This window comes from Loxodonta africana, chromosome 20, assembly GCF_030014295.1.
Source record: "Loxodonta africana isolate mLoxAfr1 chromosome 20, mLoxAfr1.hap2, whole genome shotgun sequence".
Classification (NCBI taxonomy): domain Eukaryota; kingdom Metazoa; phylum Chordata; class Mammalia; order Proboscidea; family Elephantidae; genus Loxodonta; species Loxodonta africana.
The window spans coordinates 77,315,362-77,341,954 of NC_087361.1; the positions used below are offsets into that span (position 1 = coordinate 77,315,362).

Sequence of the window (26,593 nt, forward strand, 5' to 3'; positions counted from 1 at the left end):
AGCCTGATTACGGGGATGGTGCAGGACCGAGCAGCATTTTGTTCTGTTGGGCATGGGGTCCCCATGAGTCAGGGGCCAACTAGATGGCAGCTAACAATAACAACGAAGGATTAATAAGAGGACTATCCTGAGAGTTCTATCCCAGGTGTTGAGTCTGCCCTGAAATGCACATTGATGCCCTCTAGTTTCTACAAACATTTTAAATATTTAAGTTGTCCAGGAGATGTTTGCCATCTTAAATAGCTTATCATCTGGGAGGTTTTATGGTTGAACTAGGAAAACAGTATGAGGATTATCTTTCAGAGTTTTTGTTTCTTCACAGTTTAGTATGCAAAGATTGGGACAAAAATAGAACAAGAAAGACAAGCAGATATTGTAGATATTCAGGGCGTTAGCCATTTCAGGAGTTAGAGAACGCTTAGTGAGTGGAAGCAATCCTAAAATCAAAGTATATAAACCCTCCTATCCCACCAGCCATGTAGAGGGCACCTTTGTTCACTGACTCCGTCCACATTTCTATCCTCTCAAATTCCCTAATTTCTCTTTGCAGATATGAAATTAAATTATATATATTACCTGAATCGTTCCAATAACAAAAAAGAAAATTATGAACAACACTTTGTGGGGGTTCCCAGGAAATTTCTTCTTGAGTTATGTTTGCTTCCTTTGAACAAGAAAGATTTGTAGGCTTTCCTGGAGCTGTTTAAAAAATCAGAAGATAGAACGTGAACAAAAAAACAGGAAGAAAACATTCTTTCGTAAGTATGTGTTGTGAAGAGCCACATTTTGATGAAGTATTAATTAACAATCAGACTAAAAGGAAGACACCTGAGCTTACTGAATTTGCTTTAGAGACCATTTCACAGAATAAATGTTACTCCAGAGTGGCATTGTATAACCTAAGGAGTCCACAAACTTGAAGATATCTGAGAATTCCCTCTTCTTCTGCTTCTTTTTTTTTTCATAAATTATTACCCAGATATCCTGGGATTTCTGGATTTCACTGTGCTGAAAGTCTCACATTTGTAGCACTGATAAGTTTAGCAGCCTCAGTAATTGGGGTGCACTTGTCAATGCTGCCAGTAACTAGTCATCAGAGCCTGAGATGAACACTGTGATAAATACACACATCCATGTAACTACCACCACAATTGAGATATAGAACATTTCTATCATCCCAAAATGTTTGTCTTTGCCACTTCCCAGCCAACTCATCCCCCAAGCCCAACGCCACACAACCTCAGATCTGCTTTCTGTTCCTATAGTGTAAATTTGTCTTTTCTTCCATTTCAGGTAAACGAAATTAAACAGTAAGTACTTTTTTTATGACTAGCATATTATGCCCAGGATAATGTTTTAGAGATAAATTCATGTTTTTGCTTGTTCATTTTTATTTCTGAGTATATTCCACTGTAAGAATATTCCACATTTTTTCTATTCATTCATCATTTGATGGACATTTGTTTCCAAGATTTTTACTACCATGAGTGAATCTGCTATAAAAACGTGCATAAACTTTTGTGTGGGCATATTCCTTTTTCTTTGATAAATACCTGAAGTCAAATTGCTAGATCATTGCTTCACAGCCACAAAAAGAGTATTGTCAGTCTTTTTAATTTTAGCCATCTCAGTAGGTGTATAATGTCATCATCTCATTGCGCTTTTAATTTGCATTTCCCACATGACTGATGATGTTAAGCATCGTTTCCTATGCTTATTGGACCATTTGTATATCTTCCTTTGTGAAGCATATGCTCGAAATATTTTGCTTAGTTTTAAGTGCTTTGTTTGATTACTTATTATGTAGCTGCAAGGGGTCTCTATTCTAGAAAAACATCCTTTGCTGGAAAATTAATTGTGGATATTTTCTCACAATTTACGACTTGCATTTTTATTTCCTTCATTGACTGTTCAAAGAGGAGACCTTTTTAAATTTGATTAAGTACAATTTATCAAATATTTTCTTTTATGATTCTCGCTTTGTATGTCCTAAGAAATTATTGCCTATTCTAAAGTCAAAAAAGGTTTTCTCCTATGACTTCATCTAGAAATTTTATAGTTTTAGCTTTAATGTTCGCAACCCATTTCAAGTTACTTTTTGCGTTCTATGTGAGGTAAGAGTTGATATTTATTTTGTTCTATAGGGATACCCAAGACCATTTGTTTAAAAAACTATCCTTTTCACCACTAAATTACTTTATAAAAATAAGCATAAATACATGTGTTTTCCTGGGACTTCCATTTTACTACATTAACGTATAAAGACTGAAACAATTTTAGTATTTAACATTCAAAGCATATTAAATTTTTCTCCTTATGCTGAGGGCACAGTCTTTATATAGTTTGTGGTTTTGTATTGCTTTGGAGGGTTATGGGGAGGTATATATTTGGGCGGCCCCTTGCTCCTCAACTATTCCTTCAACATTAACCTAGAGTCACTTTAGTATGATCTGTCAAAAACTTTGTTACATTAGAATTAATAAATGAGTTCAGCAATCTCGCCTCCATTCTCCCGAATGGTATTGTTTTCCTATTGTTATTATTATCTTGCTATTTCTATTGCTAACATTTTGTGTAGGGAAAGGGGGTTTGGGAGGAAATGGGAAGTGACTGCTAAGAGACACAGGGTTTCTTTTTGGTAATACTAATAGTAATAGTACTTGTAATCGCTAAAGTAAGTAAGGTAACTATTATTACATAATGGCAAAAGTAAGTATAGTATTAATATAGTATAAACATAAATATAAAATGTAATATACTATTAAAAACTAAAGTGTAATAATATCAGTAATAATAAAGATGATTTTCCCATAAATACTGTGATTTAACACTGTAAATCTAATGTCTTTGCCCACTTTTACTTCTTGCATTCCAGTACTTTTTCAGGATTAATTTATTGGCTTGGGAAAAACTGTTTAATCATTCCTACATTAACAATGATCTGTGAGAGGTGAACTTTTGAGTCTTAATATTCTGAAAGCACTTTCATTTCATTTGCACGCTTGATTTTTAACTTTGCTGTTCATTTCGCAACCTATGGACACAGTTATTTCTACTTTGGAGATTAAAGGCATATCCGTGTCTTCTGTCATTGTGATGGTTGCACAACATGATTGATACAATTGACCTCATTGAATTGTATACATGAAAAAAGTTGAACTGGCAAACGTGGTCCTATCTATATTTTTACAATAATAAAGAAAAAGAAAATTTGACATAGCCTAATATTCATTATTTTGTGGGTAATCTAACTTTTGTTCTCTGGTAACTTTGAAGAGTTTCTTGTTACCCTTAAAATTCTGAAGTTTGTTTTTGCTGTTTTTGTTAGTTGCTGTTGAGTTGGTTCTGACTCCTAGTGACCTAGGTGTACCAAAAGAGAACACCTGATCCTGTGCCATCTTCATGATCATTGGTATGTTTGAGGCCATTGTTCCAGATTTGGTCTCAATCCATCTCATAGGAGATTTCCGTCATTTTCGCTAACCTTCTTCTTTACCAACCATGATGTCTTTTTCTAGCAATTGCCCTTTCCTGATGTGCCTTATCAGGTTATTTGGTTTTTCTTTGTTTTTGTTTTGTCTGTTGTGGTAGGCAGACTTCTAAAAATGGTCCCCAAGATTTCATACTCTAAGCCCTGTAAGCTGTGAATATGATGAGATATCATTCCCCTGATTGTGTTATGTTACATGATACAGTTGAATTAAGATAGGCAGATTATCCAAATGAGCTTAACCTAAGTACATGAGGCCCCTTTAAAAGTAAGGGTTTTCTCTGGCTGGTGACAGAAGATGTGAAGCATAAGAAGGGCTCAGTGTACCATTGCTAGCTTATAGATGGAGGGGGCCCACATGAGAAGAAATGTGGCCACTAGGAATAGAGAGTGGCCCCTGGCTGACAGCGAGCAAGAAAAAAGGGAGCCAATAACAGGAATGAGCTCCAGATGAGAACCTCAGCCCTGACTGTCACCTTGATTTCAGCCTGGTGACACCCCTAGCAGAGAATCCAGCCATACTATGCTAGACGTCTGACCTATAGAACTATGAGCTAATAAAGGCGTATTGTTTTTGAGCTGCTAAGTTTGTGAGAATTTGTTATGCAGCAACCAAAAACTAATAGTTTCTCTGATGTGTTTGATTTTGTTGAGATCTGTCAAAGGACTCATGTATGTGTTCAACCCTGGGACATTTTAACTAATATACTTTTATTTCCATTCCTGATCCATCACATCTGCATTCCTTATTTTTGGATTGCTTATTAGATCTATGTTGAAAGTTTGAATCTTGATGACTCCCAACATTTTCTTCATATCTTCTTATTTTTACTTTGTTCTGTTTAGGGAGGAGTTCTCGTGGCACAGTGGCTAAGTGCTTGGCTACTAACCAAAAGGTTATTGGTTCAAACCCACCAGCTACTCTATGGAAGAAATATGGGGCAGACTGCTTCTGTAAAGATTATAGCCTTGGGAGAAGGCTCAGGGCAGAGCCAAGATGGCAGACTTGTCAGATGCAGTAAGCCATTCTGATGCAAAAAAGACCCCCCCCCCCCACAAAAAAACAAGTAAAACAGATACAGGCATCAATCCTGGAACCCTGAACCTTAAGTGAAGGGATAAAGTATTAGATCAGAAGCCACTGAGAAGAAGAAACTGATAGAAAATAGTGAAGGAGTAGAGATGCAGTGTGGAGGTTCCCCACCAAATAGCATGACTCAGCATGGCCATCTTGGAATAAAGCCAACAACCCCACATGCAGAAAGGCACTTCTACAGAATTCCCAACAGGAAATAGCGATACAGTGCAGACATACAGGGCTAAGTAAGACCATGTTTGCTGGTTGCAACTCAAGGAGGAGCCCAGATGCACTGGTAACCACTAGAGCACATGCCTATAACCCCCACCCCTCTGGTAAACAGTGGCAAAAACTGCCACATCCTGGCAGCCCCAATTGCTGGGAACCACAGTAAAACCTACCCTACTGCCCTTCTCCATCTAGCCTTCTCTGCCCCTGCCTTCACATGCCCTCTTGTCTCTCTCCTCAGCCCAGCCAGCTGGAGCCCAGGTCTCTTCCCACAAGCTTGGCCCCCACTTTGTTGCACCCCGCAGTCCCAGGAAAAACCAGCCCAGATCCCAGACCCTTCTCTGCCGACTCAACCCCAAGGGCAACTGGCCTGCCCCACAGCAGGCCCCACTACGGTCCCCAGATCTGGCTCAATTCACACTGAGGAGAAATGGCCCATCTCTGCCACTGCTCCCCCTGCTGAACCTGACCTGCTGTGCCATAGCTGAGTGACTGGCCTTGCCCATTTGGACAAGATGGTGAGAACTATCGTGCCCATGAACAAGCAAGCAACAAAGCACATCCAGCTCTCCTGCCCAGACTTAACCAAACAAAACAAAAAAGCAAGATGAAACAAATAAACCTACAATCAATAGAGAAAGAAAATAATACCTGAATGTCTTGGAGACAGCAGACAATATCCAAAAAAAAAAAAAAAAGGACAAGATGGCTCCCGTAAGTGACCAAAATAAAGCAGCAGATAACCTTCTGGCAGAAAAAAAGGCACAGGAACTACCTGACAGAAAATTCAAAAGTCTAATACTCAGAACTCTCCAAGAGATTAGGAAAGATATCAAGGGAAATGCAGACAAAATCATGGAAAACACAGACGAAACCAACCAAGTATAACCAAAATCAAGGAAAAATAAAGCAATAGAAGAGTTCAGGAGAATAATACAAGAACAAAATTTCAAAAAACATAAAGAATTAGAAATCATACAAAAACAGCAATTAGGAATCCAAAAGATAACAAAATTTAAGAAACGGACAATGCAATAGAAAGTTTTAGGAGCAAATTTGAAACAATGAAAGACAAGATCAGCAAAGTTGAAGATAAATCCATGGATGCCACTTTGTTTGAGGAAAACTCAGAGAAAAAAATGAAGAAAACCTAAGAACTATGTGGGATACAATCAAGAGCAAAAATTTGCAGATAATTAGAGTTCCAGAAAAGGGGGAGAAAATGGAAAACATAGAGAGAATCACTGACTATTTGCAGACAGAAAACTTCCCTAATATCATGAAGGATGAAAATTTGACCATCCAAGAAGTTCAACAAATCTCATATAGGATACACCCCAAAAGAAAGACACCAAGATATATCAGAATCACACTCGCTAAAAGCAAAGACAAAGAAAGAACCCCGAGAGCAGCTCAAGAAAAACGAAAAGTCACATACAAAGGAGAAACAATAACACTAAGTTCTGATGACATGCCAAAAAGCATGCAGGAAAGAAGGCAATGGCATGACGTGTATAATACCTTGAAAGGAAAAAACTGTCAACCAAAAAAATATATCCTGCAAAACTCTCAAATACGGTGGTGAAATTAGCACATTTCCAGATAAACGGAAATTAAGGGAATATGTAAAAACCAAACCAAACTTACAAGAATTATCAAAGGGAGTCCTTCGATTAGAGAACCAACAACATCAGACAACAACCTGAATCTAGGACATAGGCCATTTTCAGCCAGATACTAACCTAGGTAATGAATTCTCAAGGACAAAACAAAGCTAAAAGGTGTAAAACAGGGAACTAAACATGTCAATCTGTAAATACCAACAACATCAAGACAATAAAAGGGGGAATACTAGGTGTAGGTACAGAACTTTCCAACGGAGAGGAAATCAGGGTAATATTGAGTAATAAAAGACTGGTTCAAACTTAGGAAAATAAGGGAAAACTTCAAAGAAACCACAGAGAAAGTTAACAAACCTACTCATCGATATAAAGAAGAAAAACAGAAAGCCTCAGGAAACACAAAATATACAATACTGAGAGAAATGAAAAGAAATTCCACAAACAAAAGGAACTCAGCACAGGAAAGTAAAAGGAACAAAGAAAATCTCAGCCCCACAAAAAAGTGCACAACAAAATGACAGCAATAAACTTATACCACAGATAATCGCACTAAATGTAAATAGCTTAAATGCACCCATAAAGAGACAGAAAGTGACAGAACGGATAAAAAACATGACCCATCAATATGCTGTCTATAAGACACACCTTAGACACAAAGAAATAAATATATTAGAAATTAAAGGATGAAAAATAATATATCAAGCAAACAGCAACCAAAAAAAGTTCAGGGTGGCAATACTAACCTCAGATAGAATAGACTTTAAAGCAAAATCCACCATGAAAGACAAAGAAGGACATTATACAGTGATTAAAGGGGCAATCCACCATGATGAAATAACTGTAAAAAATATCTATGTGCCCAATGACAGGGCTCCAAAATACATGAAACAAACTAACAGCACTGAAAAGATAAATTGACAGTTTCACAGTAATAGTAAGAGACTTTAATACAGCACTCTCAGTAAAGGACAGAACATCTAGAAAGAAACTCCACAAAGATACAGAAGATCTAAAGGCCACAATCAAACATCTTAACCTCATAGACATATATTGAATACTCCACCCAAACAGCTGCAAAGTACACATTCTTTTCCAATGCACATGGAACATACTCCAGAATAGATCGCATCTTAAGGCACAAAGCAACCCTCAACAAAATCCAAAACTCTGAGATAACACAAAGCATCTTTTCTGAACACAACACCATAAAAGTAGAAATTAATAACAGGAAAAGCAAGGGAAAAAAAATCAAATTCATGGAAACTGAATAACACCTTGCTTAAAAAAGCCACTAGGTAATAGAAGTTATCAAAGATGGAATCAAAAAATTTCTAGAATCAAATGGGAATGAAAACATCTTACCAAAACCCTTGGGACACAGCAAAGGCAGCGCTCAGAGGTCAGTTAATAGAAATAGATGCACTCATCAAAAAAGAAGAAAGAGACAAAATAAAAACGTGAGCTTTACAACTCAAACAAATAGAAAAAGAACAGGAAAAGACGTCCTCAGCCACCAGAAGAAAGGAAAAAATAAGGATCAGAGCTGAAATAAATGAAATAGAGAATAGAAAAACAATAGAAAGAGCCAACAAAACCAAAAATTGGGAAGTTGAAAGGATCAACCAAATCGACAAATCGTTGGCCAAATTGACAAAAGAAAAACAGAAAAGGAAGCAAATAACCCAAATAAGAAATGAGATGAGTAATAACATGGGATCATAACAGAGTACCATGAAAAACTGTACTCCAACAAATTTGAAAACCTAGAGGAAATGGACAAACTTCTAAAAGTGCACTCACTACCTACCTAAACTAACACAAACAGAGGTTAAAAATCTGAACAGACCCATAACAAGAGAAGAGATTGAAAAGGTAAAAAAAAAAAAAAAAAATCCTGGCCCAGGTAGCATATCAATGGAGAACTCTACCAAACATTCTGAGAAGAGCTCACTCCAGTACTACTCAAACTATTTTAGAACATAGAAATGGAAAGGATGCTCTCAAATTCATTCTTTGAAGCCAACATAACCCTGATACCGAAACCAGGCAAAGACATCACAAAAAAAGAAAATTACAAACCAATACTACTCATAAATATAGACGCAAAAATTCTCAACAAAATTCTAGCCAATAGAATTCAGCATCATGTAAAAGAAAATACATAATACATCCCGACCAAGTGGTGTTCATACCAAGTATGCAAAGATGGCTCAACATGAGAAAATCAATCAATGTAATCCACCACATAAATAGAAGAATCACATGATCATCTCAGCCAACACAGAAAAGACATTCTTGATGAAAATATTCACTAAAACAGGAACAGAAGGGAAATTCCTCAACATAATAAAGGGCTTTATACAAAATCTGGAGCCCTGGTGGCATAGTGGTTAAGAGCTAGGCTGCTAACCAAAAGGTCAACAGTTCAAATTCACCAGCGGCTCCTTGGAAAGCCCATTGGGCAGTTATACTCTGTCCTATACAGTCACTACGAGTCAGAATCAACTCGACAGCAACAGGTTTGGTTTTTTGGTCTTATACAAAATCAACAGCCAACATCATCATCAGTGGAGAGAGGCTGAAAACATTCCTCCTGAGAATGGAAACAAGACAAGGATGCACTTTATCATCACTTCTATTAAACATTGTGCTGGGAGTCCTAGCTAGAGCAATAAGTCAAGAAAAAAAAATAAAGGGGATCCAAATTGGTAAGGAAGAAATAAAACTATCCCTATTCGTGGATGATATGATACTATATACAATAGCCCCTAAAATAAAGAAAAAGAAATATTTAGGCATAAATCTAACCAGGGACGTAAAAGGCCTATACAAAGAAAACTACAAAACACTGTTGCAAGAAACCAATAGAGACCTACATAAATGGAAAAACATACCATACCCATGAATATATAAACTCAACTTTGTGAAAATGTCAATTCTACCCAAAGCAATCTACAGATACAATGTAATCCCCATCCAAATACCAATAGCATTATATAATGAGATAGAAAAATGAATCATTAACTTTATATGGAAAGGAAAGAGGCCCCGGAGAAGTATTACTGAAGAAGAATAAAGAAGGAGGCCTCACACTACCTGACCTCATAACCAACTATATAGTTACAGTAGTCAAAACAACCTGGTACTGGTACAATGGCAGACACATTAACCAATGGAAAAGAATTGAAAACCCAGATATAAATCCATCTATCTACTGCCACCTGATCTTTGACAAGGCCCAAAGTCCGTTAAATGGGGAAAAGACAGTCTTTTTAACAAACGATGCTGGCAAAACTGGATGCCAATTTGTTAAAAAAAAAAAAAAGAGAGAGAGGGAGCAGACCCATATCTCACATCATATGCAAAAACTAATTTAAAATGGATCAAAGAACTAAATAAAAAACTGAAAGCAACAAAGATCATGGAAGAAAAAAATAAGGTCAATGCTAACCCTAATATGTGGGATAAATAGGATGCAAATCAAAACTAACAATACACAAACACCAGAAGATAAGCTAGATAACTGGGATCTTCTAAAAATAAAACACTTATGCTCATCAAAAGACTTCACCAAAAAAGTAAAAAAAAGAACCTACAGCCTGAGAAAAAAATTTTGGCTAGGACATATCCAACAAAAGTCTAATCTCTAAAATTTTTAGGAAAATCCAACACTTTTACAACAAAAAGACGAATAATTCAATTAAAAAATGGGCAAATTATATGAACAGAACTTCACCAAAGAAGACATTCAGGCAGGCAACAGACACGTGAGTACATGCTCGTGATCACTAGCCATTAGAGAATTGCAAATCGAAACCACAACGAGATACCATTTACCCCAACATTACTGGCACTAATCAAAAAAACAGAAAATAACAAATGCTGGAGAGATTATGGGGAGATTAGAACTCTTATGCATTGCTGGTGGGAATGCAAAATGGTACAACCATTTTGGAAAATGATACGGTGCTTCTTTAAGGTGCTTCTTTAGAAAGCTAAAAATAAAAATACCGTATGATCCAGCTATCCCACTCTTAGTAATATAGCCTAGAAAAATAAGAGACATCACAGGAATAGACATACGCACACCCATGTTCATTGCAGCATTATTCGCAATAGCAAAAAGATGAAAACAACCCGAGTGTCCCTCAACAGCTGAATGGATAAACTACAGTATGTACACACAGTGGAATGCTAAGCAAACATAAAGAACAACAATGAATCTGTGAAACATCTCACAACATGGATGAATCTGGAGGGCATCACGCTGAGTGAAAGAAGTCAATCAAAAAAAGGGCAAATACTGTGAGACCACTATTACAAAAACTCATGAAAATGTTTACACACAGAAAGAAACAATCTTCGACGGTTATGATGAAGAGGAGGGGTAAGGAGAGAAAAACACTAGCTAGATAGCAGAGAAGTGGTAACTTTCGTGAAGGGTAAGACAGTTCACAGCACAACTTGACCAGGACAAAGTTATAGAAGCTTCACAGACACATCCAAACTCACTGAGTCACTGAGTTACAGGACTGAGGGCTGGAACCATGGTATCGGTGGACATCTAGCTCAAATGGCATAAATAACATAGTTTAATAAGAAATTGTTCTACATCAGACTGTGGCGAGTAGCATCTGGGGTCTTAAAGGCCTGTGAGCAGCCATCTAAGATACATCTACTGGTCCCATCCCAGCTGGAGCAAAGAAGAATGAAGAAAACCAAAGACACGAGGGAAAGATTAGTCCAAAGGACTAATGGACCACAATTACCATAACCTCCACCCAGCTGAGCCCAAAACTACTAGATGGTGCCTGGTTACCACCACCGACTCCTCTGACACAGAGCACAATAAAGGGTTCTGGACAGAGCTGGAGAAAAATGTAGAACGAAACTCAAATTAACACACACAAAAGATCAGAATTGCTGTTCTGACAGAGACTGAAGAAACTCTAACAGTTTAGCCCCTAGACACACTTTTAACTTAGTACTGAAGTCACTCCCGAGGTTCACCCTTCAGCCAAAGAATAGACAGGTCTATAACTTGTTGCTATTGAGTGGATCCCAACTCATAGCAACCCTATAGGACAGAGTAGAACTGCCCCAGAGAGTTTCCTAAGAGTGAGTATCTGGTGGATTTGAATGGCTGACCTTTAGGTTAGTAGCCGAGCTCTTAACCACTGTGCCACCAGGGCCCCAGACAGCTCTATAGGACAAACAATAACACCTGTGAGGAACATGCTTTGTAGTTCAATCATGTATATGAGACTAAAGGGGCACACTAGCCCAAAAGCAAGACAAGAAGGGAGGAAGCATCAGGAAAACTGGATGAATAGAAACAGGGAAACCAGGGTGGAGAAGGGGAGAGTGTTGACAAGTTGAGGGGTTGACAATCAATGTCACAAAACAGTTTGTGCATTAATTATTTAATGAGAAGCCATTTTGCTCTGTAAACCTTCACCTAAGCCCACAAAAAAAGAGAGAAAGATGGCTCAATAAATACAAAAAATAAGAGTACAAAAAAAATTTTTCGGAAGCCCTATGGTGTAGTTCTACTCTGTCCTATATGTCACTACGAGTTGGAATCAAGTCAACAATGGGTTTTTGGTTTTGTATTTAGGGAGATTCCCTCTGATCTTCCTGTTCATTAACACATTCCTGAGATACATTCAGCATGCTATTTAAGTCATCCATTGACTTCTTTCAGTGCTATATTTTATGTAGTTTCTCTTCCATGATCACTTGCAAATGTTTTCTAAGACTCGTTTTCTTGTTTGATAACCTGTGTTCTTGTTTCTTGGTTGCTAACCACTGATTAAAGTAGGGAAAAGATGTTCTGTTGAGTATTCAGTTCACATTCTTGAACTGGAAATCCTATTCGTGGTTTATACTGATGCGTTTGTTTGCAAATTTATGGAAGCTGGGTTAACTCTCTTAAGTGAGGAAACCGTGCCATAACTTATTTAATATTAAGTGTATCAAGAACAATACTCTGTTCAGATAATCTAAGCATTCTGATCTGTATGCCCGAAATTGCAATTGAGTATAGTCTTCTTCTGTTTGAGTCTTTGGATCATGTTAAATTGCAGGCTGATCGTACCTAACTCCCTACAGACAATTATATCAAAGTTAAGTGAAGAACTCTCTATAAGAAGCAGGATCTGATAGAGGGGCAGAGGGTACAGGAGCGCACCAAGAGGTAAATGATGCTACAGGAAGAAAGAGAACTTGAAATGGGAAATGAATGAACAGAACATTTTACTTATCTCACAGTTTTCTTTCCAAAACACTTGACAGAGGTTTGGACCCTATCAACTTATTTCTAAATCCAACTTACAAATTGATATAAATCTGCTTTCTGAAATCCATCCTCTAAATCTTTACCATCATTTTCTGTGATTCCCAACAAATTATAAGAACATAAATAGAGGAGCAATTTTACATATATTATAAGATATACTCACTCCCAAAATCTGTTTTGATAAATTTTCCTTCACTGATAAATTTATGTTCGTTATAAAATACTTCTGAAACACAATAGTAAGTTTTTCTGGGTACAAGATTTTCCGATGTAATCTGGCTCTCATTAGATGAAGTATTACCTGAAATAAATATTACATTTCAGTATATTAACACAATACATCACATTTAGATTGAAAACCTAGGAAAATGATAAAAAATAAGATAATAAAAATAAGTAATGCATGGTTTTGCTGCATTCAGTTTTGAAGAACATATTTAGCAGATATAAGTTAAACTAAGTTTGTCTCTAACCGATCCAAGAATGAAGCATTAATACCAGAAATCTCTGTTCAAAAACTGAGATTGTGCCTGAGTTAGCATTTACTTAATAAATTTTCTATATAAATCAGTGTTTTATCACCAATCTAGCATAGGTTTGCTTTTGCTTTCCTCATACTACTTGTACCATAGCTGGTATATAATGATTACAACCATTGCCATACCCATCCTGTGCCTGTAACTTGCCAAATATGGTCTGGCAGATTGTTTTATGCCAAGAGGTGGGAGATTCCATCTCATTAAATTCAAATACACCCAAAAAGTGTTAAGAAATGATATTTCAATTATTGCCCCTCCAAAAATATTTTTCCTGTATTTTTCCACTTCAGTATCATCCAAGTTTGCTTGCACTTATTTATGAATTTATTGTTGGAGGGTTGACAAGCTAAATTCTTGAACCATTTAATCTTATGTTTGTTTTCCTCTCATTCTAACAGAGTATGCGTATCATCATTCCCTTATAACCTCTTTTTCCCATAATCTCTTTAACAATGCCTTGTGTATGACAGCTGCCATGAAAATTCTTATAAATTAATTGACTTTTACCATTTTAAAAATTTGTCAGGAGGAGTATTTGTCTATTTTGTGAATTCAACCAACCAGCTAACCCGTTGCCATCAAGTCGATTCCGGCTCATAGGGACCCTATATGACAGAGTAAAATTGTTCCATAGGGTTTCCAAGGAGCACTTGGTGGATTTGAACTGCCGAACTTTTGGTTAGCAGCCATAGCACTTAACCACTACGCCACCAGAGTTTCCACTTCGTGAATTAGGTAGTGTTAAATTTCAGGCCGGTGGTATCTAATAAACCTAGTGCCGTCGAGTCGATTCTGACTCATAGCGACCCTATAGGAGAGAGTAGAACTGCCCCCATAGAGTTTCCGAGGAGCGCCTGGCAGATTTGAACTGCTAACCCTTTGGTTAGCGGCCTAGCACTTAACCACTAAGCCACCAAGGTTTCTAATAGAGAATATAATTACTTGACTCCAAACACACCACAGACCAAAAGTGGGGGGAAAAAATAAAAGAAAGAATGAAGGGAAGAAGGGAAAAATAGAGGGAGGGAGGGAAAGGTAGAAAAGATAATTAGACAATATCTGGAGCAATTTTCTACCCCCAAAAGTAATCTGATCAATGCTATATTCTTACCACATTGAAATTTGTAGGTAATATTGTTTTCTACACAGGAAAAGTCAGAGGTTTTTTTCCATTCTAAGCAAATAGAAGTATTTGCTTTTTCAGGCTTTGTACAATCATGTAGCTGAAAATTCCTACGATCTGTCAAGGAGATATAGAAATATGACAAGATCAATATTTCATAATTTTGCCATATTATCAATTACAGTCACTAAAATTATACCATGAGATAGAATGCAAGCATTTAGATTGCTTTTGAAAAATTATCATTTATCTCAGAGTTTGATGTTTCTTGATTAGTTTATTTTTTTAACATCATCCATTTTGATAGCACTTTATGCAGAATTTATGTTACCTGGAAAAATGGAACCTGAGCCAGCATTTAGATAAAATTGCCATTTTTGCACATTTGAAAATATTTATTCCATTTTGCTTTCTTACTTATATCTTCATTTTTGTCCCTTACTCTTTTCTTTTTAATTGAATGATTATTACACAGAGTATTGGGAGTTTCTCTTTTGGTAAATAAAGAGATTTTTAAAAATTGTCATTTTATTTGTTTAACTGATCATTTATTTCTGTCATATTTAGAGAAATGAATAAATTAAATAGGCTTTTTTTTTTTTTTAGCTGTTAGATTCTAACCTATTTAGATGTTAACTGATCAAGGATCTTGAATTATTTAATGATGCGAGACATTAAAAGTAGCACAGCCCCTAAATTCGTATTTCAAAATGCATTTTGCTAGGATAAAATTTTGCTGGGATATGCTTCAGTGGAATCTACCTGACACCTTAGACCCTTTCTTTTCCCGGTAGTGGTTTAGTTGGCAGGCCATCTTGATTACCTTAGTGTGACTAAAACTCTGCTTTTTGTGAAAGTATTTGGCTTCTTTCCACAAACATCACATTCTTGACTTTTTGTATTCCCCCCCAAATATTCCAGACTTGTGTTTAAAAGGATAAATATATGTACATACGCATTTAATGACTTGAATTAAATAAAGGAGGGGAAAAAAAAGCCAGTGGATAATCACTGAAACCCATTGCCGTCAAGTCAATTCTGACTTGTAGTGACCTTATAGGACAGAGTAGAACTTCCCATAGAGTTTCCAAGAAGCAGCTGGTGGGTTCGAACTGCTAACCTTTCGGTTAGCAGCTATAGCTCTGAGCCACTGCACCACCAGCTCTCTGGATAATCACTTAGTAGGATACATTATATTTAATCTGCAAGAACCTCTCTGTAAAAGATGAGGGGAGGGCTGAGGGATAAAAACAGAAGGCTAATATCACAACTTTTATTGGGTTAGGCGAGCAGAAAATTCTCCTGCTTTTACATTGCTGACTTCATTTCCCTCAACCCTATTCCTGTGACCATTACAATACACCACACATGAAATTTTACTGTTTTTGTAAGAGAAGTACGTTGATATTTACCTGGTGGTACATGTAATTCTAAAACCTTAAAAGGAGGAACACATGAATCATCGGATATATTAACAGAGATAGAGTTACATTCAGATAGGTTTGCACATGGAGGGTTACACTTCACTTTGTCTGTAGTATTTAGCTCTGCAGTATATAAGTTGGTTATGCTATTATATGAGTAATTCACAGAGATTGCAGCATACTTTTCATCTGAAAGAAAAAAATGATTTTCTATTATTTTCAGAGTGAATATATCTGTAAAAATAAAAATGCTTTAACATATAGTTTCAAAAATATGAAATCACTAAAAAATATCCACAGGAATATGAAAAATAGGAGAAACACATCAGGTCCCTCTATATACTATTTTTTCATGGTTCCCTTATCAATGTTCCCAGTTTGCAAGTTTATATTTGGATGATTATTGGGCTAATGTCTGTCTTCCTAACTGGATTGTAAATTCCATAAGGGCAAAGGCCAATCGATTATGATTATCACCATGATCCAGCTCCTTGCATCATACCTGTCATTAGTAAAAAATCAATAATTGCTTGTTGAATGATGCATATATATGTATATATATATATATATATATATAAACAAAAAAAACCAAACCCATTGCCATCAAGTCAATTCTAACTCATAGCAACCCTACAGGACAGAGTAGAACTGCCCTATACAGTTACCAAGGAGCACCTGGTGTATGTGAACTATCAACCCATTGCTTAGCAGCCATAGCTCTTAACCACTACGCCACCAGGGTTTCCATATATGTGTATGTATATAAAAATATATATATTTAAAAAAAATTTTTTTTAATAACTAAGTAAAGTGTTCAAAGAGATGGAGAGAGTTTGCCTGATATACCAAGTATTACAAGTTAGGAGGAATGGAAGAGGTTTAGAAACAGAGGGATAAGCCCTGACGAGGAGGAAGAACTCTACTTCCACTGAGAAGAAAGGAAGGAAACAGGAAAAGAATAGATAAAAACTATTCTCAAGTAGCTGCTTTGAGCCAGGCCATAGACTGGGCAAGAGAGAAAGATGCCAACTGTTTTTCTTCCTGATAACCCTTGAAGGAATTACCCCCATATTACATTTATCATCGCACTAAATCCTTGACTCCACTCCAGAACAAACTTGCTATTACCCTATTTTCCAAATACTCAAACTGAAGTGAAGTAGCTTTACCAAAGTTTCTCAGCGATAGCTAATCATGGTATCCCAAACAAGGTTTGAAGATGAAGTCAAAGATTCTTGCCGCTGATGGACATTGGTTCTTAAGATCGGGAGTTAATCATTGGTGAGAAATTAGAGTCAGTGAGTTTAGGTCTTGGAAGGTTGGAATAAAGACAGGAAACTTTAAAGAGCTCCTCCAAAATAATACATGCTGCCCCAAAGTAAATAAACTTACCACATGTTGGCTGAGATGGAGCAGCAGCTGGAACAGAAAAAAAAAAAAAAAAAGGGATGCAAATTATTAAAATTTTATTTTAGCATCTCTGCTATAGTCATTTCAAAGAAAGGTGGTTTAAAATGTTTTGACTTTGCAAACTATGATGTCTGTTTAGTTTGATTTAACAAATAATGCAGGGTTTACCATGCTTAGTACTATGTTTTGATCTCAAGACTTTAAATATTACAAACGAATGAAGTTGTTCAATAAAACATGTTCATACACTTAACCAGTGAACCAGAGGGTGACGGTAATAAAATCAAGACTTTTCTAGGACTCATCCGATTGTGGTATGCTGTGGTGGCTAAATGTTCGTGCAGCCAAAAGTATTTTCAAGGCCCTCGTTGCCTTGATTAATCTCCAAATAAGTCCAGGTGAGTCTAATACAACTGTTAGACGGTGTAGTTTACACATCGGTTAAGGGGGGAAAAAATGTGTTGCTTCATATTCTGGTTTAACTTTTGAAAAGCTCTTTGCACATATACTACAGTCAGGTTAATAAGTGCTCTCTCAACAAATTGAGTGAATATATGAATCCAGCTGAAGAACTAGATGAAATTGTGCCTTGTGGAAGCTGACTTCTCAGCTAATTTTGTCTCTAGTTGGAAGACTGGGGGAGAACTAGGCTTGCAAGCTCTGCCATCGCTGATCGACTTTACAGACTAACCAGTCGCCATGGAGTTGACTCATGCCGACCCCATGTGTGTCAGGGTAGAAGCATGCACCGTAGGGTTTTCAATGGATGATTTTTTGGAAGTAGATCAACCGGCCTTTCTTTCAAGGCAGCTCTGGGTGAACTTGAACCTCCAACCTTTCAGTTAATAGCCAAGTGGGTTTACCATTTGCACCACCAGACACTCCACTTTACAGATCCCATAATTGCTGTGTCTATTCCCTTTAAGCTTCCTTTCCTCCAAGCCCCCACACTTGCCTGGAACTCTGCAACCAGGCCTCTACTACTCACCAGTTGGAACAGAGAGCACCGTTGATATGATTGTTCTTTTTCAGACTAATACCTGAACCCATTCTTAGAGACAGAAGTTGTAACATATTTGGTCATTTCTCCAGTGTATTCATAAAACAAACAACTCTTGGGCTATGCTGTCATTACTACGCGATGGGTAATGACAGTGGTGTTATAATATCCTGGTCCCATTAGCTGCCTCACTGCTAAAATAAATGAAGGCTTTTGACTAGCTGCTGTTCCACACCCTCCGGATTAGAACACATAATTGAACTACTCGAAGAAAAGACCCCAAGGTAGAACAAGTAGGGGGCCCTTCTGTGAGCATGCCCCAAGGCCCATGGTGCTGTGACTGCGTGACTGAGGGTAAGGTTGTCACCTATTGTTGTGGAAGTGGTTGGAAGGTCAGTGGTTGCAGAAGTGTTCAAAGTGGATGGTGCAGTGCTCGGTTGGGGATCTGCAAGGAAATGAACAGAAGGATAAAAGTTAATGAGTTTACCATTTTGAAGGGTGAGGGAAAAACTCTTCAGCAAAGATCATTTCCTAACTGAATTCTTTGTTCTAGGAGTTCTTGTTTGAATTGACACTTCCTTTTATTCTCTTCTTTAAGTAATAAAGTGAATCAAAGATTTATCTACAAATCGCTCTTTAAGATAACTAATATTCCAAGTAATTTGAAATAAATATTGTCTAAGTTGAAGGGAAAATATTCGTTCCTTGGTATAATTCTTACCTGACGTGCAATCTTCCTCTAAATAATCTTTCTCTTTTATTTTAGATTCTAATAAGGAATCCAGTTGCTCTTTTGGAATATTCCTATAGAACCACCCCTACAGAGTTTCCAAGCCTCTCATCTTTACTGGAGCAGACCACCATATCTTTCTCCCTCAGAGCAGCTGGTGGGTTCAAATTACTGACCTTTCAGTTAGCAGCCAAGCGCTTAACCACTGTGCCGTCAGGGAACCTCTATTCATTATATACCGGGCTTTTGACATATTCACTCCTTACACAACGGGTATTAGTATATCCATTTTTACAGAACAGAAAACTCACCCTGAGCAAGTGTTAGTAACTTGTCCTAAGGTCAGCTAGAAAGTTGGAGAGGCTGGAGTTGATCCCTGACCTATACATCTGTTATCTTTCTACTTTGCCATGAACTTTCATAATATTAATAATAAAATAAAATATGCCTAGAAAAAGTTTAGCGGCAAGGTTCTTCTGCCTAGTTTAGTAGCAAGATATACAAATTTGTAAAACAGTATGCCTGCAAATACTGCTTGGTGTGAAAGAGCTGCGCTGAAGTGCGAGTTTCCATTTCATCACCCGTGGCCTAAAACACCCAGAGCAACACAGTCAAACCTGAGGAGTTATGGCCGGTGGTGGTGTTGGAGGTGCGTGAAGGTAAAGCAGCCGTGGGGCTGCTGTGTGCAGGGCTGAGGGGGGCTACGGACGTGGAGGCTGTGTCTGCGGGAGAGGTGGTGAATGTGCTGCTGTCTTCTGGGACACCTGCAATCAGAAAGGCCATCAGAACTGTCACTTGTTCCTGCCACACAAGGACAACGGTCAGACAGCCAGCATAAACATGACCCCTTGAAGCTAGGGCAGAACCACACACAAGCACTTCTGCTATGCCACCATACACCTGTTCCAAGGAACTCCACTAAAAACATCAAGGCCCATGGGAAAGATGAGCTTAGAGGCTGACCACTGGAAACATATGCAACTTTGTAAGCAGAGCACACGTTTCAAAAAAAGAGTTGGGACCTAACGGACTAGCTTGGACCGTGCAGGAGGCCAAGTCTCCTGGCCAAGGGCTGTTCTGGTAGTTGTGTGTTTCCGTCGAGTTGATTCCAACTCACGGTGACCCCAAGTGTGCACAATAGATCTGCTCCGTAGAGTTTTCAAGTCAAGCCTGGGACCTTTCAGAAGGAGATCACAGGGCCTTTCTTCCGAATCACCTCTGGGTGGGTTCAAACTGCCAACCTTTTGGCTCGTAATGGAACACTTAACCATTTGCACCACCCAGGGACTCTGAGAACTACCCTGAAACCAAATCCCATTGTCATCGAGTGAATTCCAACTCATACCAACCCTATAGGACAGAGTAGAACTGCCCCATAGGGTCTGCAAGGAGGAGCTGGTGGATTCAAACTGCAGACCTCCTGGTTAGCAGCCATTGCTCTTAACCACTGCGCTGCTGCCCTAGGGGACATTAAAAATGCACCAGAGTAGTGGAGCTTGATGCTGGCTTGAGCACTGAGGCCTTGCAGATGGAAGTGGAGCTCTGAGTTTCTAAAGCCAAGTGAAGGTTGGCACAGGAGGAAGTGCCACCTAACATGTGCTGAGAGCTTCCCTCGGGAGTAGGTATCTACAGGGAGAGGCCCTGGGTACATGTGCTTAGTTTTTAATTTTCTTAAAGTAGAGCTGAATGAGCTCCTGTTGTGCAGCAGCTGAGATGGGTAGTTTTTCTTTTCTAGCTCAAGGTTACAATTCTATTTTCACTCTTCAGGCTCCCCTTGCCAGGAAAAATCAAATGGTTTTGGAATCAACAAACCTCCACGATATACTGACATCATTGCCTTGTTTTCCAGTCACTTATGAGCTCAGTGTTATTATAGAGTGAAAAGTTGCAACAGGAGAAACTGCACATTTTAGTCCTCCAGGACTCGTCAGGCTTCAGTGCATCTAATGCAGGGGGTGTCTTTCCTCAGACATCACGCGCAGGATTGCAGCACTATCAATCTGTCAGCTTATCTGCATTGAGTGCCTTCTAGGTAACAAGCACTGTGCTAGTTTTCACCGCAAAAGTAAAATAAGTAAAACCCAGCCCCTATTCAAGCTCATTTGATTATTTTGCTGACCAGGATCCCTGAGGACATCAATCCAATGATTTGAGATGAGTTTCTCGCTTGCGGTGAGATTCTCAGTGTCTCAGCAGGCTGATGAGTGCGTGCACTTTCTGCAGATGGTGTGTGCCTGTAGGCATCCCCCAACTACTCATGGGCGTAGTCTATAACGTCATGCATACACTCCATTAAAATTGGGAATGTGTCTTACAAAAGATAAACTTTGGTTCTCAGCTCACTTAACTCCACTTACCCCCAAAATATAACAAAATCATATGCCTACAGATTAGAATAAATAGCATAGATTTAAGTTCTAGGTCCTCAGATGAGGACCCCAACAGAACAAGTAGGACAGGAGAAGGCCTAGTTATTTACCACCCCCCTACCCTTCTTTAAACCATTTTAAACACAGAACTGCCCCTCTGCAAAGTCTCAGAATCAGCTGGGTTTGTTCTGAATCTTCTTTCACCTTCTATTCTATTCCTCTCTGACTAGTTTGCCTCTGCATCCCCAAGCAGCCATTGTCCCAACGTTCCCACGCTGCTCCGTGGCCCCTACTCACCCTCCAAGAAGCTTCCCACATTCCCTCCCTTCCCTCTTCATATGAAAACTCCTTTTCCCTCATTGTGTGGATCATGTCAGCGATGGAGAATCATTCTGTGATCATCTCAGTGATGGAGAATAGGGGCGACATTTTTATTTTAATTAAGTTTAGTAATGCTAATAGATTTTTAATTCGTGGATGGAATTAGCCACTGCGAGAAGATGAATTCCCTGAGCGGGCCAAGGCAGACCAGTTTGTGAGACCATCAGCCCCTGGGGGATCAGTTCTTTTACAGCTTCTTCCCATCCACAGCTTCTAAATGTCTGGATTTGCTAAGAGCTCCGAAATCTTTTGACTGCAGTTCCTGTGGCAGCTGGAGTGGGCACAGTGAGGTGGAGAGGTGAGGGCAGCTCTTGTCCCAATTGTTTAAATTTGGTGGGTGGCTGCAGTGACTTTTATACCAAGGGGATACTTCTAATACTTCAAAATAACAGTTATTCTATTTGGTATGTTTAACGTACATATTTGTTTCATACCTAAAACAAGGACGCTATAGTGTCAGCCGTGTAAACCAAAACCAAACTCACTGCCATGGAGGCAATTCTGACTGAAAGCGACCCTATAGGACAGAGTAGAACTGCCTCATAGGGTTTCCAAGGCTGTAGGTCTTTACCGAAGCAGACTGCGCATCTTTCTCCTGCCGAGCAGCTGGTGGGTTGGAACCGCCAACCTTTAGGTTAGCAACCAAGCACTTTAACCACTGCACCACCAGGGCTCCTTACCGGCCCCCTCCATTTATACCTTTAACTTTCAGCATTGAAGTCCCTAAACTTATATATGTGGCTGTATGAATTTGTTACCTGAGAAAGAACATACATGCTTTTTGGGCGTTAAAAAAAGGGTACCATAAAGTTATTTAGATATTGATTTTGGAAACATAAGAGAGGGAATATTTATAAATACAGAGATGCTCAGCTGAAGATATCTTGATGTTTGAATGGGAAATATGAGCCATCTATTTAATTTGCTCTCATTCTTAAAATAACCGTTTAATTATGGTCATAATTTCTCACGGCTCTTGATTGCCAAGAGCAGTTACATAATCATCATTGTTTTGTTTATTGGTAGTATGTCTTTAAGAGAAGAAAGAGGTATATTATTCCTTAATACTAGCAAAAACAAGTTTTTACTATGCAAGGGTACTTGCCTCAAATATAAAGCAATATTAGAGTGCCCTGTATCACGGTTTCCTCCTGAACACGTATTTGCTGTATTCTCACTATCCTTGTTCTTTGTGATTTCCTCTCTATTGAAAGGACCTGGGTTATGTGGTTTCATATCCTAACTAATAAAGTATGAAATTTCAAATTCATCGACTAGCAAGTGCTATGCCTTGAACAAACTGGATCTCCTCACATCATTCTTAAATACAGGCAGTTGTCATGCACTTTTCCTTTTTATATGCACAAATCTAAAGGACCGGCAAACCTGCTGTATCATTCGTGCCAGGAGCAGGGGTGAGTGCAGTAAGGGCAGCCTCGCTGCTGAGTGTGTGATTGTCAGATCCGGCAGAGGGCGCCTGCGAGTTTGCGTGCGTGGGAAAGTAAGTCATCGGTGTTGAGGTAACACCTAAGATAAGAAAAAGATCATTACATCAATCTTCCCCCACTTCTTAAGAAAGATTTAAATACTAATAGGTTATAAGCAGCAAATTGCTATTATAGTGTACCCAACTGTGAAATGACCCAATCTATTAAAATGTGTCGGCTAGTATTTAGTACTTAGGGTCATTTGGCTGGAAGGTGGCACCTGTGTACCCGATTACACACCCATGGGATTGGGACGTCCCCTGGGCTGTGTGTAGTCATAGAGGACTCATGTTCCCAGGTTGGTTTTTTACTTTAAAATCACTATGAGATTTTTTAATTCTCCATCAACTGTACAAACTGAAAGTTGAGGTATCTCTCTGTGGGCAAAATAAGAATAAGCCCTCAATATGCTAGGATCTATTACAAATCAAAAAGAAAAGAAGAAATGAAATGTTTTTGACTACCACACTGGCAAAGTGTTAGAAGATCTAGTGCTGGAAAAGATTTGGTGAAACCAACACAGACACACACACACACTCACTGAATCATATCCATGGAGTTGTCTGGAAGATATACAATAATGGTTAGAGTGGTGTCTTTTAGCAGCAGGATTTGGTGGCATGGATTTTCATTTCGTGTATACACACACACACACACACACATTAAAAAAAAAAAAAAAATTGCCATCAGTTGATTCGAACTCACAGTGACCCTGCAGGACAGAGTAGAACTGCCCTATAGAGTTTACAAGGACCTCCTAGGTGGATTTGAACTACGCCACCAGGGTTTCCTGTACCTGTATACAGAAATACTTCTACATTGATAATGTTTTGCAACATGTGAACTATTCTTACAAAAATAAGACTACATAATGATATTATTGATATGCATGTGGATGCTAATTTTAATTATTTTCAGAAAAGAACATTTTTGAATGGTGTATGTTATATCATTAGAAAAATGGATTAAGAGTTTTTTTTTTCCTCCTACACATATCTGTGAGCAAGAAAACTATGACTGGATTCTACAATACAAATCAATCAGAAACATATATTAAATAGCACATGGAGAATTTATTCCAGTAGATAACTGAAATATCACCAGATAGAAAGACTATTTTCTAAAAAAGAAAACTTACTCTTTTGCTTGAGACCACACCTGAGAAACTTACCAAGGTATTTTTACCATCAGTGCGATTTCAGCAGAGCAAGTCAGTATTTTAAAATTATGCATTCTCATTTCTAATCCATTTCATTTTAACCTTTTTTTCTCTCACATTTTGCTATATCTGTATTGCTTTAATGTTATCAAGTGAAAAAAAAAGCGTGAGTTAAAGTGTAGGAATGGGGTGTGTGTGTATGTGTGTGTGCGTGCTTGATGTGAGATGTGGAACACTTAAAATGGAAAACTCTGGATGACATGACTCAGTCAACAAAAAAGTTTAGTGTGCAAATGTTCTACCTAGTCTTCAGCAACTTCACCCTCACCTTCTTTTGTAAAAACTTAGGGCAATAAGCTCAAATGCTTACAGCGTTTAGATAGGTTCTACCCATTACTCTGGTGATGGTAACAAAGGAAAAAAAGAAAAAAATGATGTCAAGATTAAGTACACAATCTTAGAATTGCTTGACCATTGACCATTTATTTAACTGCTTACTGTAGCTTATAAACTTCATCAGTATAGTACTTAAAACACTGCAATGTACCATAAATAAAATTTCTGTCATTGGTTTTATATGTGCTTATTCCAATACAGCAGTTCAAATCGGCCTCTTTTTTTTTCCCAGCATACTGCTAAAAACCTCCTTCCCTAAGAAAATGTAACATAGAGCATTACGTCAGAAAAGGCAAGAACAGCTCTCATTATGGCCTGTTTATGAACTGAATACTCTTGACAGACCTAGCGCTAAACAGAAGGTAAACGGGTCACTGGCATATCAAGTTCTCTCAGTAACATGGGTGGTCTTTCCTGGCCCAAACCTGGCATTTCTCTATGAACATGGCGACGTTGCCTTTAATTCCACCATTAGGACTTCACAGTGCTGATTAATTAAGTTAAAAAAAAAAAAAAAAAAAAACATTTCTTACAAACAGTGCAAATGCTCCTACAAGGAAAAAAAAAAAAAACTGGTTTACCAATCCCCAGTGTGAATTTTTTTTCAATAAATTGTCCTATCTTCAATAATTTTATGGTAGTGAGAACCTGGAATGGAGCAGAAAGATGGTACGGTTTCTACTCCGGGGTGCCTGCCAAGGGAGGCAGGAATGATAAATGATAAAGACACAAGGTGCTTTAAGTGTTTGGGGCTACAGGAGAGCTAAGTGAATGCAGCTGGAGAAAGATGCTGATGTGGAGGTCAGAGGACACAGGGAAGACTTTCCCCACACCATGTCATTTAGGGGTCTCTCCTCCCTCCCTCCGTAGGTTCATGCATTACTTCTGTCAACAAATATTTAATAAGCACATAATATGTCCTCACTTTATATGCTTGAAAAACATCACAGACTTGGAAACAGCCAGTTAATTTAGCTAATGTAAAACTGTCCCAATAATTTTATAATTCCAAAAGAACAAAAACAAGACAAGTTTTTCCTAATTGCATTTCACTTAACAATATCTCTGTGCCAACCTGTCGTGTCAGGAACACTAGTATTATTGAAAGTACCCAGGAATACTTGGGTTGAAGTATTCCCTGGAATCAGAGAAGGCGTGGTCTCTGAGGAGTCATGTTCTCGTTCAGAGATGCTTGTGGGTGAGAATGCAGTGGTGCCAGCAGGTAAGGGGTCACTTGGAGACAGAGCACTGGGTTTGTCTGTTACGGTCGGTCCTGTTATATTAGTGGGAGCTGGAAGGAGGAGAAAATAAATAAGTAAATCATATTCTGAAACATATACTCAACAGAGTTAAACCTTGATCCTCTATGGGGTATGTGTGTGTAAGTACTCCTTACTTACCGACTATCTTGTTAAACAACATTCACGTTTACAATATTGTATATACATATATGTGTGTGTTTCTAATTTATATGTACAAATACATATGTATATATACACATGCATAAAGACATGCGTAATATATAAATACAGATGCATGTACATATATAGATATAAGATATGGCTATAGATATAAAACAAGCTACAGAACAGTGGCTAAAGGTAAAAATAGGGAAATGGAGTTGAAAGCAGGCATCCCCTGCCCCCTTCCTATTATCTGCTGGGATTCTCAAAAATCGAAGGCAATTAGGTTCAGAAGAATGGAGCCAATGGATAAAGATGATTAAAGGAAATCTTACAAAAGAGATTTCGATGAAGAAAAGAAGGACAGTGAAGTTGGAAAGAGATTATTAGGAGGGCTAGGGTTCCAGAGGAAGGAAGAAAATGAAAGACAAAGCCTCTATCTACATAATGATTTTT

At 38.2% G+C, this 26,593-nt stretch overlaps 1 protein-coding gene across 10 annotated transcripts in view; it reads right to left on the reverse strand.

Annotated features, from left to right (window-relative positions):
- The window catches only part of PTPRC (protein tyrosine phosphatase receptor type C), a 136,699-nt gene that overhangs the window by 52,470 nt on the left and 57,636 nt on the right, over positions 1–26,593 (reverse strand). For 2 of the 10 annotated variants that reach the window (XM_023548240.2, XM_023548243.2), the window contains 9 exons: positions 25,810–26,025; positions 23,079–23,219; positions 19,560–19,706; positions 18,580–18,657; positions 17,195–17,221; positions 15,791–15,991; positions 14,367–14,495; positions 12,880–13,017; positions 577–699 (listed from right to left, as the gene is read on the reverse strand). In XM_023548240.2, the coding sequence (XP_023404008.1) occupies positions 577–699; positions 12,880–13,017; positions 14,367–14,495; positions 15,791–15,991; positions 17,195–17,221; positions 18,580–18,657; positions 19,560–19,706; positions 23,079–23,219; positions 25,810–26,025 (1,200 nt within the window). The remainder of the gene's footprint in view (positions 1–576; positions 700–12,879; positions 13,018–14,366; positions 14,496–15,790; positions 15,992–17,194; positions 17,222–18,579; positions 18,658–19,559; positions 19,707–23,078; positions 23,220–25,809; positions 26,026–26,593) is intronic. The other 8 variants (XM_023548245.2, XM_023548246.2, XM_023548247.2 and 5 more) reach the window with 5 other exon arrangements.